This window comes from Aulonocara stuartgranti (assembly GCF_965226115.1).
Source record: "Aulonocara stuartgranti genome assembly, chromosome: 3".
Classification (NCBI taxonomy): Eukaryota; Metazoa; Chordata; class Actinopteri; order Cichliformes; family Cichlidae; genus Aulonocara; species Aulonocara stuartgranti.
This window is the reverse complement of record NC_138941.1, coordinates 34,761,991-34,774,221: the sequence shown is the minus strand read 5'-3', so window position 1 is coordinate 34,774,221 and position 12,231 is coordinate 34,761,991. Positions and strand designations below refer to the sequence as shown.

General features: G+C 41.4%; 1 protein-coding gene across 5 annotated transcripts in view; it reads right to left on the bottom strand.

The window, feature by feature from the left end:
* LOC309703378 (phospholipid-transporting ATPase ABCA1) overlaps positions 1–12,231 on the bottom strand; it is a 233,889-nt gene that overhangs the window by 94,893 nt on the left and 126,765 nt on the right. For all 5 annotated transcript variants that reach the window (XM_082528159.1, XM_082528160.1, XM_082528157.1 and 2 more), the window contains 4 exons: positions 8,503–8,551; positions 6,340–6,447; positions 6,164–6,187; positions 5,474–5,613 (listed from right to left, as the gene is read on the bottom strand). In XM_082528159.1, coding sequence (XP_082384285.1) covers positions 5,474–5,613; positions 6,164–6,187; positions 6,340–6,447; positions 8,503–8,551 — 321 coding nt within the window. The remainder of the gene's footprint in view (positions 1–5,473; positions 5,614–6,163; positions 6,188–6,339; positions 6,448–8,502; positions 8,552–12,231) is intronic.

Here is a 12,231-nt window from a genome sequence, read left to right as displayed (position 1 = left end):
CACATTAATATGCTCCCCGCCAACTTGTTTGGGCACTTCTCCATGCTTTATGAGTTTGATTAAACACTTCCAACACTGCCACCATCATCTGGCCACTCTGATGTAATTAGTTTCTCGCAATTCTCTTGTCTTGAGGGTGTGTGTGTGTATGTGTTTTAAAAAAAAACCAGACACTGCAACAATACTACCCCCCACCCACCACCCTCCAAATCCTCTTTTCTTCATCATGTAATTTGCTTTTCATTATATTGTTAGAGCTGACGAAAAGGTCTGTGTATGTGTGGGGGGGGGGGGAGTGCGAGATATCTTTACTGTTTAATCATTCATAGGTCGGGGTGCGCTCGGCAGCAAAGGGGAGGTTTGCACACACTTGATTAATTGCAGGGCATGCAATTTGCAAGGCCAATTCAAGATGCTACAATTGAAATCCTGAATTTACTACATGGAGCCATGGCCACGGAAATGTGCTTGGAGGGAAGATAAAGAGCAGCAATGAGACTGAAAAGCTTAATGGCAGACCGCAGAGAGAAGGAACTATTCTTGTTCTGTTGCTCCCTCGCTCTCCCTCCCTCTCTCGGCAGTAATTGCAGGTGACAGCTGGCACTTCTTCCATTGAGAGAAATCGGCAAAAAAACAGGGAGAAGTCATTATGCTCACAAAGCCAAAGCACTCACATGAACAATGCATGAGTTTATCGCATTCTCAAGTTTGGAGGGGATTTAAAGTAGAGGATGGGATTATATGCAAAATGGGTAAAAACACAAGTTGAATAAGATGTGTTGTGTTGTGGTGTGTGTGTGTGTTTTTCTTTTTGCAGCAAAGTCAAAAGCCTCATTACAAAACAACCATTCGTGTCAATCCAATTACACCGGTGAATAATAAATTTAATGCCACAGCTTGCATTAAAGTGGATAATAGCAGCTCATTGAATATTTTTCTGCAGTCTTAAAGAGGGATATTATGTTTTTCCTTGTTTTCCATGGTATATGGTAACTTTAGGTACACCTTGCTAGGACAGGATTAGACATTTGGTGAACATTCAACAAGGTGCTGGAAACACTCCTCAGAGATTTTGGTCCACGTTGACATGAAAGCGTCGCACAGTTGCTGCAAATCTGTGATGTCAATCTCACGTTTCAGGGCATCCCAAAGGTGCTCTGTTGGAGGGAGAGCTGGTGACTGTGAGTGCAGTGAACTGTCATGTTGAGGAATCCAGATGGAGATGGTTAGGCTTTACCTGCTGGAAGTATCCGTCAGAAGATCGGCACCTGAACCATTGATACAAGACAGAATGGATCCATGCTTTTGTGTTTATTTATTTATCTCGCATTGTTAATCAAAAGCAGATAGAGTGCAGGGCTCTAGAGTGCGACCAATTTGGTCGCAAATGCGACCAAATTTTTCAGTGGTGCGACTAAAAATAAATATTTGGTCGCACAGGTGCGACCAACTGTTCCGGTAACAAAAAAAAAATCTCTGTAACTCTCCGTGTGGTCAACAACAGACACACATTATGCCCCTATCGTGGACTAAACCAATCAGAGATAGTCAGGGGCGGGACCTCTCTGATTGGCCGTGGTCCAGTTGAAAGTGCAGGTGGAAGAGAGAGGTGAGTAGCTTGAATAAAGCGATATCAATTCATTAACGGATTCCACACAAAGACCTAAACACGGAGCGGACCCAACACATCAGAATCAGCTTCGTCTTTCTCGGCTTTCTCACCCGACGGCCTGAACACGGACACGCTGTCGGAGCTTAGCGATTCTTCGGGTCCGCGCTGTGTTTACGTCTTTTTGCGCTGATTCTGAGCTGCAGGTTTTGCCTCTCTCCAACCAAAATTCACCGAGCCTGCAGCAAAAGAAGCAGCAAACTGCGCTTCACATTTGATCAATGTCGTCATGAATCCCCTCTGACTTTTGCTGTTTTGCTTCCACCACGATAAAAATCACACTTCCTGCACAGCTCTCTCTCTCTCTGTACTTCAGGAACAGTTTCCCGTCTCAAATCTGTTTTCTGCATTATTCATTCGCTTATTACCCACCAGTCTAGCGTTGTTTACAGCGCTTTTTCTTTTTTTCACTTAAATGACCTCGGACAAGAAAGCCTAATTTCTGCTGTTCAATACTGAAGAAATTTAAATTTCTTAAAATTATGCAAAATTGCAGAATATTTTTAAGGTTATCTGCTATAAAAAGCCAGACCAGGAAAATCTCCTTCATGTTTTCCTGTGTTTTATTCTCAGTTACTTTCACACAAAGGCATCTGCTGTGATTTTCACAATTCTGATGAAGTCTCATGTGTATCAGTACTGATAAATGATCAGAATTATAATATTTCTGACTGTCTGAGGCTAAATTGAATCAAATCAGGACTTTGAGAACCGGAATTGAATGGATTATAGAAATCAGTGATGATACTCAGCCCTAGTGAGCAGCCTAGGCCTGAGAGAAGTGGATGTACTGTAGCTGTGGGTAATAAGAAAAGATGAAAAGAACTATTGATAACTTTTTTGTTAAGTTAAGGCCTGATCTGTCTGAAATTCATAGCCAGTGCTCTGACACGGTGCCATCAATATTTGAATGCTGAAAAAGCACAGTGTATCCAGAAAACACATTATATGCTGCAGTAAATGCACTGCCCAAGTGTCCCCTCTCCCCACGGCCTTTCAGCAGCAGACAGCAGCAAACAGGTCGTCAGAGGAGGCCAAGATGATGATTAAGTTTTTAACATTTTCTACAATATTGACAAAGCACTTTAAGCACAAGTTTGTTAGTTAATAATTTAGAAATTAATATTGTCTGTATGGACTTCCCCCCCCAAAGAAAGTGCACATGTAAAACTGCGGTGTTAAGCGATGCGGTTGAAAAATTTGAGTGCGCCTAACTTTTGTGCCGGTACGCCTAAATTTTTAAAGTTAGGCGTACCGGTGCGCCCATGTCAAAAAGTTAGTCTAGAGCCCTGGCTCAGCGTCTTTCCCGCCTTCTATTGCTCAAGTTTGGTGAGCCCGTGTAAACTGTAGCCTCAGTTTTCTGTTCTTAGTTGACATTAGTGTCACCCGTTGTGTGGTCTTCTGTTGCTGTAGCCATCTGCTTAAAGGCTCAGAGATGCTCTTCTGCATACCTTGGTTGTAACAAGCGGCTGTTGTATTGACTGCTCGGTTTAAATCAGTCTGATTTTTCTTCTGACCTCCGGCATCAACGAGGCATTTTCTCCCATGGATCCGCAGCTCACTAGACATTTTCTCTTTTTCAGAACATTCTCTGTAAACTCCAGAGATGGTTTCGTGCTCAGACCAGTCCGTTTGGCACCAACAACGACCACGCCACCTTCAAAGTCACTCAAATCACCTCCTTCTAAAGTTGAGTTTGAACTTCAGAAGGTCGGCTTAAACACGTCTGCATGCCTAAACGTCCTGAGTTGCTGCCATGTGATCGGCTTAATATTAATGTTGCATCAACAAGCAGCTGAACAGATGCACTTAATAAAGCCAGTGAGTCTATATACATATAAACAGTGGTGGATATTCATATTAACACATGGCTGAAGCGTCAGATGATGTAAATCAGTGTATTTACATGTAATCTTTGTGGACTGAAAGCTTTGTGCTGCTGTAAATGTGCAGTTTTAGACTGTTGTTTTTCTACTTGTGTGTCCATGTGAAATACATAGGCCCATAGCTCTAGCTGTGAGCACCTACATACTCTTCAAGCCTTCTGTTTTAGAGGGGCAGCCAATCAGAAGAACATTAAATAAAGGGTATGAACTGCACCAAGCTCAAGCCCCAGTATAAGATTAGCCCACTAAAGTGCTTGTTATTGCTAATAAAAGTTGATATCCACAACTTTAAACAAAAAGAAAAACACAGTTAAACTGAACAAATTAATACTTTATCAACTATTTTCCTGTTAGTGCTTAAATGGGGAGTTGCAGTCAGTTCAGTTCAGAGTGAGCCCCAAACACGAGAAGCCTTCAAGTCCTCGGCGCCACAACATAACCAATAACCGCTTCTGCCCGATTCTGACACTGCCAAGACTCACCCGTCCCCAACTTCCAGCCCCATAAATCACTCCTTTTGTGTTTCTCGCTGCAATCTCTTTTATATTCCCCTAACCATTTGTATTGGAGCAGATTACCTCACTACACAATCATATCTGCTGACAATGGGAGCTGTTGACATGACAGGGCGGGGGTGGGGGGGGGAAGAAACCCTTTAACCAAATGAATAAAGAGGAAGAGCCGTGAGGTGTGCCCTTGCAGACAATGTGCTCCCTTGTACATCCGCATTCACACACTTATCCTTCTATTCCTGCTCTGCGTCCCCACTAAAGAGGGACGTCCGAGATTGACAGTGACTAATGGGGGGCTGTTACTGCAGCAAATTACAAGAAGAGCCCGCACCTCGCAAAGGTGAAACACTGCTCGCTCTCCTCCTCTCTCCTCCTTCCTCTCACACAGGAAAGGATGAGCTGCACTCTTTAGTTTTCAGCTACGGTTAGTTCCCCACAACGGCTGCTGTCACATGCAACGGCACGACGTCTACGTACGCAAGGAGTTTGTGCGCGCGTGTGAGCGCAAGCACACTTTAGGTCAGAACACACTTTTTACAAGTTGAGAAAATAATCAATGAAGTACCTGGAAAACTGCTGTTTACTGAAATTGGTTTTGACTTGTTTAAATTACGTCTGCTTATTGGTTTTGACTTCTGAAATTATGTTTATGAGGAGCAAAATAACATAGACATACACTTAATAAGCTAACGGCAATCTGTCGTCTCTGTAATTGTTATGCGATTGCATTTAATACGTGGCTAATGAAAGCACATGATTAGCACGCGGTGGAATGAAGGAAAAACAAATCATGGGTGTCACTTTGGCTTTCTGGTGCCAATCAGGGCGATCAGGTGAAACTGATGGCGCTAACTGAAGCCAGCACACAAACGGATTCACGGCTTCCCGCCTGCAGACGTGCTGTTCTTTCAAAGTGCGACGCTGACACTGAAAAATATATACCTGGACTCAGATATTGACATTTTCTTTTCCAGTTACAGAAACTGACTGATTGGATCCAAACACTCAAACCTCCTCCACCGCACCAATCGCAGCCTGACTTTTGTCCTCTGGGCATGCTTTTGGTACACCCACGTGTGCCGTCAGGGAGATAGAGATGATCATCGGACGTGCACTTTACTGACACGACGCTACATCATCCTGGACGCTGCCGTTCACATCTTTCAACGCTCATATTCTGCCGTCAGTTTCGATTTCTCTCCCAACATTTTAAACCCCGTAACTATTGACTCCATCAAGATGGATGAGTCTTCCATCCAGGTTTTAAATGAGCTCACTCTATCACATATGCCATTAACTGATTTTGAAAGCTAACATGTATTTTGCGCAATCCTACCTTGATCCTCCCATGCAACCCTACTAGCATAACCCTTCAATCCATCAATATGACAGACTGAGGCCATTACCTGGGCAATGAGTCCTTTGCGGCTCCTTCGGGCGTGGTGGAAGCGCTTAATAAAGAGCGCCAGGAACTGCTGTCTGATCAGCTTCCATCCGGTGATGACCGCGGATCCCCTCCCGCTGTCACTGGGGCTCTTCCTTATGTCTGGAATAGGCGTTAACCTTCAGCATTATTTATCATCTATGCCTATGTAAAAGATCTGCTGAGAATGCTTTTCAGCACCACTAATGGGCTGATCAAATATAACTTAAGTGTTAAACTGGCCAGCAGCACTAGCTCATTCCTCAAAGTGGCAATTTTACTCATTTCATGTATCTAGGCCTGACTCAAAAGGAAAACACTGACAAACACAGGCCGTGGACACCTTTTGTTTTACATATTTTCATTATTAAGAAGCACTTTTCTTTTCTTTACAGGATTCACTGTGAAAATTTACAAAAAAGCTTGAATCAAAGGCCAGTTTTGTGATGCAAGGCACACATTTAAGGAGTGAAAAACAGGTGAGATAATGTGTAGTGAAAGGGAAGCCTGCTTGAAAGTGAGTTTTTCTTGGTATTATGCTGTCTCACCTGAGGGGAAACAATCAAACTGAAGCCAAACTATATCAAATTAATAACTGAGAAACAAAGGATGTGGTGTGAAAAAAATAACAGTTGTAAAGATCAAACCATTGAGGACAAAACAGAGTATTTACCTTCAACTTTACTTGTGAACTTTTCTAGATGAGAAACAAAAAAAAGACCAAGATTTAAACAGGAAGTGCAGTTCATTTAACGAGCTTTTAAAACTCTTAAATTTAAAATATTGCTAATAAATCTATGTTTGCCTAATTTAAAAAAAAATAATCTGTGATAAATTTGAAGGACTTGCCACTCTTCCCGGTGGTTTGCTCAGTTTTTGAGTGGACGCTGGCAATGCTGTTCCTCTTGGCTTCGCGGGACCTTCTTTTGCTGTCTCTCACAAACAGCTCCTTTGTCGCTGTGGGAATACAAATAAGATATGTTGTTATGGCCTGACCCAATTTAGGGTTATAAATAACAATAAGAACAGCAACCTGCACTGCAAGACGCCATATTATTCCCTGCAAAAGCACAAACCCAGGTGTTTCAGGAACACGAGGAAATCCAATTTTTTGAGATTAGGCCGATAAGTGAGGTTGCTCGGCAATGGCTGCAAACAAAAACTGTGAAAAGATGGGAACGGGAGATTTAGCCATTGAGGTCAATCAGTGACACATGAAAGCAGAGCTGGAAAGCGCCGTGTCTTTTTTATTTCAGTCGTCCTTCTCTACTGCAGCAGACGAACCCAAACCAAGGAAAATAACTTCTACCTACATCTGAGTCATCTTTTGCAAGTACTGCTATAAAAGTGACTCGTGGCCTGAGAAGCCAGTGAACGTGCGCTTAGTTCATCGTCATTAATGCAGTCGTGCTGATTTCTGAGACCTTTACACACAGCAATTAAATCCTGCTTTAGGCTGCTTTGTTGGTTTTAGTTCATTTTGATTAATGCATCTAGAGGATGGACACCAAAATCAAATGGCCTTTTTGGAGCCAGGATCTGCTTCAAATGCCAGGTTCTGATTGGCAAACTGCTTTTACAGCTACCTAAATGGGTCTACGTAATTCAACCAAATGGCTAGTTATTAAGCAGCATCGCTAATAAAAGCTGAAGGCAATACAGACGTGCCTTATGTGGCAACCATATTCTGCATTTGTATAAGTAAAGCTTGCTGCTTTATATTTGATGAGTTCATTTATTTTCCTGCTGTGTCAGTGTCAAAAACTTCCTTTAGCGATGGCATAAAAATTGTTGTGTCATCAAAAGATGTTAAAAGCTTGAAGTGGAATTACTCTGCAAACGGCTGATTTGTTTATAACATTCAGGGGTCGTTCTAAGGTGTTCTCATCTCCAGGCAGTCCCGCCAGTCCTGTTACATGTTGCTGGTGTAAATGATGCCCCTGGGTGTCGGGGCCTTGACTCCAAGGGTCGTCTTTAAAGTCCACATTTGGAAGTTGAAGATTTGGCTGAGAGCTTTGACATCAAGGAGACTGAGGGTTGTGTCCTTGTTTGGAGTTTGTATACGGCTTCATTTCATTCTCAAATGCTTTTTACCCCATTAGCCATAAAAGGTCGATGGGGTATTGTCCACTGCAGTGGAGTGGAAATCCAAGTTTGTGAAGTCGACGTAGGATTTTCAAATTCATACCACACGGACATCCACAAAAAAATCTCATATAGGTTTGAATCTTAGTGACCTCGACCTCACGTAGAAGGTAGAAGGGCAAGTTTTCTCTAAATCTTGTGAATGCGATAACTCAATGAGGTGACCTAGGTTGTTCACATCCATACCACAGGTCAAACTACCAGGAGGCTAAAAGGTAGCAGTTGCAGTATTTTTACTCCTCCTTTCACTCACTGGCTGCTTTGCAAGCATCCATACGTGCCAAGTTGGTAGTAAGCTCCATCTCACTATTGCCGCAATCTAGTTTGGTATCACAGTCACACCAAAAAACACCCTGTGGGTGTCTGTGAGATGCCACTAGTTTTCAAACAGCAGCCATATTTGATGTATTTGGGACAAGGTGGGTGTACGCATTAACCACAGCATCACTTCAGGCAACCTGTTTGCAAATCTCATATGAGGCCATTAAAGTTGGGCCTAGAAAGACTGCAGAGCTGCTGCTGCTGCTTCTGCAAGCTGCTTTGCAACCCACTCAGCTCCTCCATTTCATACTATTCACGCCATTTCCAAAAAGCAATCCCATACACACTGAATGTGACACTTGTGCACTCCACACCTTCAGGCCTTCCACATTCATGTAGACGAGTGGAGAGGCCCTGAGCAAAGCCACTCTACTAAAAATATATCACTACAGATGGAATAACAATCAAGCGCCCCTCACAGAAATGTATTTTGTTTATTTGACAGAAATTTTCTAACCCATTAACACTGACAATCATACATTTATAGTTTGTTGATGTGTCTACATCATAATGATAGCACAGTGTGGTGTTTATTGGTCCACTTACGTTGTATATCTGCATCCACTCCAGTGTCTTCCGCCACTTTAAGGAATATCTGTAAAGAACAGAACATATTAGGCACATTATCTATATACTGCAGTTGTGGAGCATTAACTGAGCGACTGTGTGGCTATTTTTTTCTAATAAACAAATCAAAAATATGCTTAACAAATAAACCTCTACATATGTTGGAGTGCTCGCTCTAAGGTTTCTGTTCAGAATCACATCACAGATGTGCATCCACAGATCACAACCTTTACTTGAACACCTGCCGAGTGGAGTTTCTGAGCGAAGCGCCCTCCTTGACTTTATTTATGAATCCAGGTTACACAGCGAAATAAATAACTCTCCCTATTTGTGAGCATTTTTGGGTGTACGAGTTAGGCTACGTTTCATCATTTGACCTCTCAAAAGGCACGCTGCTGGGAGACTGAATGTTATTTGATGTGTTGAATTATTTTATTCAGGGGGTGCCAAATACAAGCTCTGACATCATAAAGCAGTATGAAAAGCTATATTATTTTTATGCGTTACTTTATTAACGTCAATACCTTGTCAGTTCCTGTTTTATTTTCACACGTAGCGAATAACTGCGTGTTTCAGAGCGTTTGGACTTCAAAAGAAAACATGGATGGATGAAATAACCATGGTGTGGCTGAATTATGGGAATTCAAAAGGAATTATTCACATCGCCCGCAGGCCGTGAGTGTTTAATGCATGTCGGCCTTAAATGAAGAGCATTAGGGAAGAGTCACTCGGCTTTATAATCCAAGACGGGCCTGCGTGGCAAACATGCTGCTTGAGTCATTTGTTTATGGGTCAGTGCTTCTGGGGAACATTGATTTGCAATCTACAATATGACGCTTACATATTAGTTCAAAGAGAAAGTCTTTTATTATTTTTTTCTTATATCATGATGGTGAGTCATGGTTTTGAAAAAAAGTGTATGACGTGAAAACGAGGAAGGGAGCAGGACAATATGTGAGGAAAATCTAATGGCGATCAAACCGCGCTGGAGAATTTTAGAAAGCAGACCAGTGTTGGTCTGGTTAAAACCACATTGAGCACGTTCATCCAAAATTTATCAATCACTACGAATTTGTTTGCTCTAAAATTAGATATGGTTTTCATCATTAACGGTGTCTTAGTAGAAGAAAGAGAAATCACTAACAGGATCTGAAGGAAAGAGTGAATAATAGACCCACAGCTCAGGTTATTGGCTAAAATGTAAAAAGGTTGGTTTATTATAGTGTTTACTTGTTTTGGGTGAGATTTACAAAAAGTCTGCAAATCATTTTTTTCCATTATCACTGAGAAGAGAAAAACAAAAAAAGTTCTACTACGGTACTGTGCAGAAGTCTTGAGCCACCACTCTTTTCTTTATAATTTGCTTTCAAGGTTTAAAGTTCCTCTTTGAACACCGGCTGCTATTTCGCTCACTTTCCGTCCAGTCCTTGTACCTGAACATTTTCAGAGGAATGTTTGGTTTCTTGATGCTCTTGACACTGACCTATGAATCATTCAGGCATAACTCAATGGATGAGCCAGTGCTGTTTCTTTTTTCTGTCACAAAAACATCATTTGCAAAAATTTATTTAGTGCAATCTATGAGAAAATACTAACGATAACACAGTTTGATGGGGAAACCGTATGTCCTCAAAAACAGAGGACAAAAGAAGCCTTACAAAGTCCATCCATCCATAGGCTGGAGCCTATCCCAGCTATTTTAGCGCGAGAGGCAAGGTACAGCCTGGACAGTAGGGCTGAACGATATATCGCATTTGCGATAATATCGCGACATGATCAAGTGCAATTTTCTAACCGCAAAGGCTGCGATTATACTCTGGACATGTCCAAATTCATGGGCTGCATCCTCCTGAGGCCGCATTTGTAGACCGATTACGTCACAGCGACGCGCCGAAGGCTGTCCAAATTACTACCATATCCCAGAATTCATAGCGCGGCCCAGCCAAACTCCAGTTTCCAGCAATGGCGGCCGCTACTGAGTTTTAAAATTACTCATACTAATCTTTCTGGGTCACAAAATAAACTTTTAACATATTTTCAGGCGAGAAAGTAGTTGTGTAAACATCAAATATCTGCTCGGTTTATCAAGATATCCCATATTTGCAAAAGTGCTTCGACGTTTTCAGAGGCGTCTGCTACCCACCAGCTCGACAGCTAGCCGGGAGCTCGAGGGTTACTGATGCGGCCGAGAACGGCACAACTCCCGGCACATCATTTTCAGATCACCGCGGAGTTTCGCTGCTCGGGTTAAACGTAATATATAAGTCACTTAGACAACCTAAAAATGTTATTGTTGGGCTTTTTTCAGTGTTTTGTTTGTTCGTGAGTAAATCGGTTTGGCTGAGATTAAAGTTATTAGATTAGATAAAATAAAACTTTATTAATCCCCCGGGTGGGTTCCTCCTTGGTTTTCACACAGCTGACTAAACGTCAAACAGAAAACTTATTAAACAGAAGTATGAGACAGTCGAGAATTTACACCAGTGTCTGGTTATATTTTAGATAGCAAGAAGCAGACGACCGAGTTTATTAAACTCCACCGAGACAGCGGTGACGCTAATCAGAACTAGACCGTCCAATTTCACGCCTTTAAACTTTAAAGGCGTGTTTGTGTGTGTGTTTATACAATTGCTATTATGTTTGCACTTTATGTGTAATGTTACTGACTGCAGAGATCAGTAAGATGTGTGTATTTTTTATTTATTAGTTTTATTTATTTAATATTATTTTTTAATTTAATGACTGTCTAGTAGTTCACAGATGTCGAAAAACTGAGTGTGGTAAAGCCACTGATTTTTTTTATGTATATTTCTGCAATCTGCACATTGTACTGACTTTCATTTTAATGTTTACACCAGGGTTCCTTGTCAGCACTTTATGCTCAGATGTTTGTAAGCTAAAAATAAACTATTGTGTATGTTCAAATATACTGTTGTGATTGAAGAAGTTAAATAAAAATGTCAGTCATCAATTCATGCATCACCTCATGTCATCATAACAGAGGTCTGTCTTCCAGGAAAGAACAGTTTAAAATTAATGTAATATAGTATTGGCCATACTATATGATGTATTGCTTGTCTTTGTTTAATAATACAGAAGACAAAGACCTTAAAAAATAATCGCATATCGCATCGCAATCGCAATATTGGGGCAAAAAATCGCAATTAGATTATTTTCCATAATCGTTCAGCCCTACTGGACAGGTAGCCAGTCTGTCGCAGGGCTCCTAACAAAAACAAATTCTTAAAAAAAATGGCCTCTGACCCTTCAGTTGATCCATCTGAAGCCTCATCAGAAATGGTCTAAGTGGGAGAGTGGATGTTAAGAAGGGAAACGAGAAGAAAAGGCTCAAATATGCTAAATTACAATCAGTCTGACGGAGTGATGAATCAAAAATCTGTACATCGAGGTCAGGCGAGACAACAGTGAGTGACTACACCCGTCTGTAAAACTCTGTCGTGGTTTGGGGCTGAATTTCAGCAAGTACTTTTCTGAAGACATGACAATAAAAGCTTGAAATTCTAACAAGCTAGAAAGGTGTGACCACACAGTCTGAACTCTTAGTCAAACTGGTTTTGCTGTTTTTCAGTGCCTGTACCTTCCTAGCAAAATAAAGTCATCATATTTCCAAATTGCTATGAAATTAGTAAGGAGATTTTAAATAGAAAAATATGATGCAAAGTGAATTTATAAAAATGACACATATGC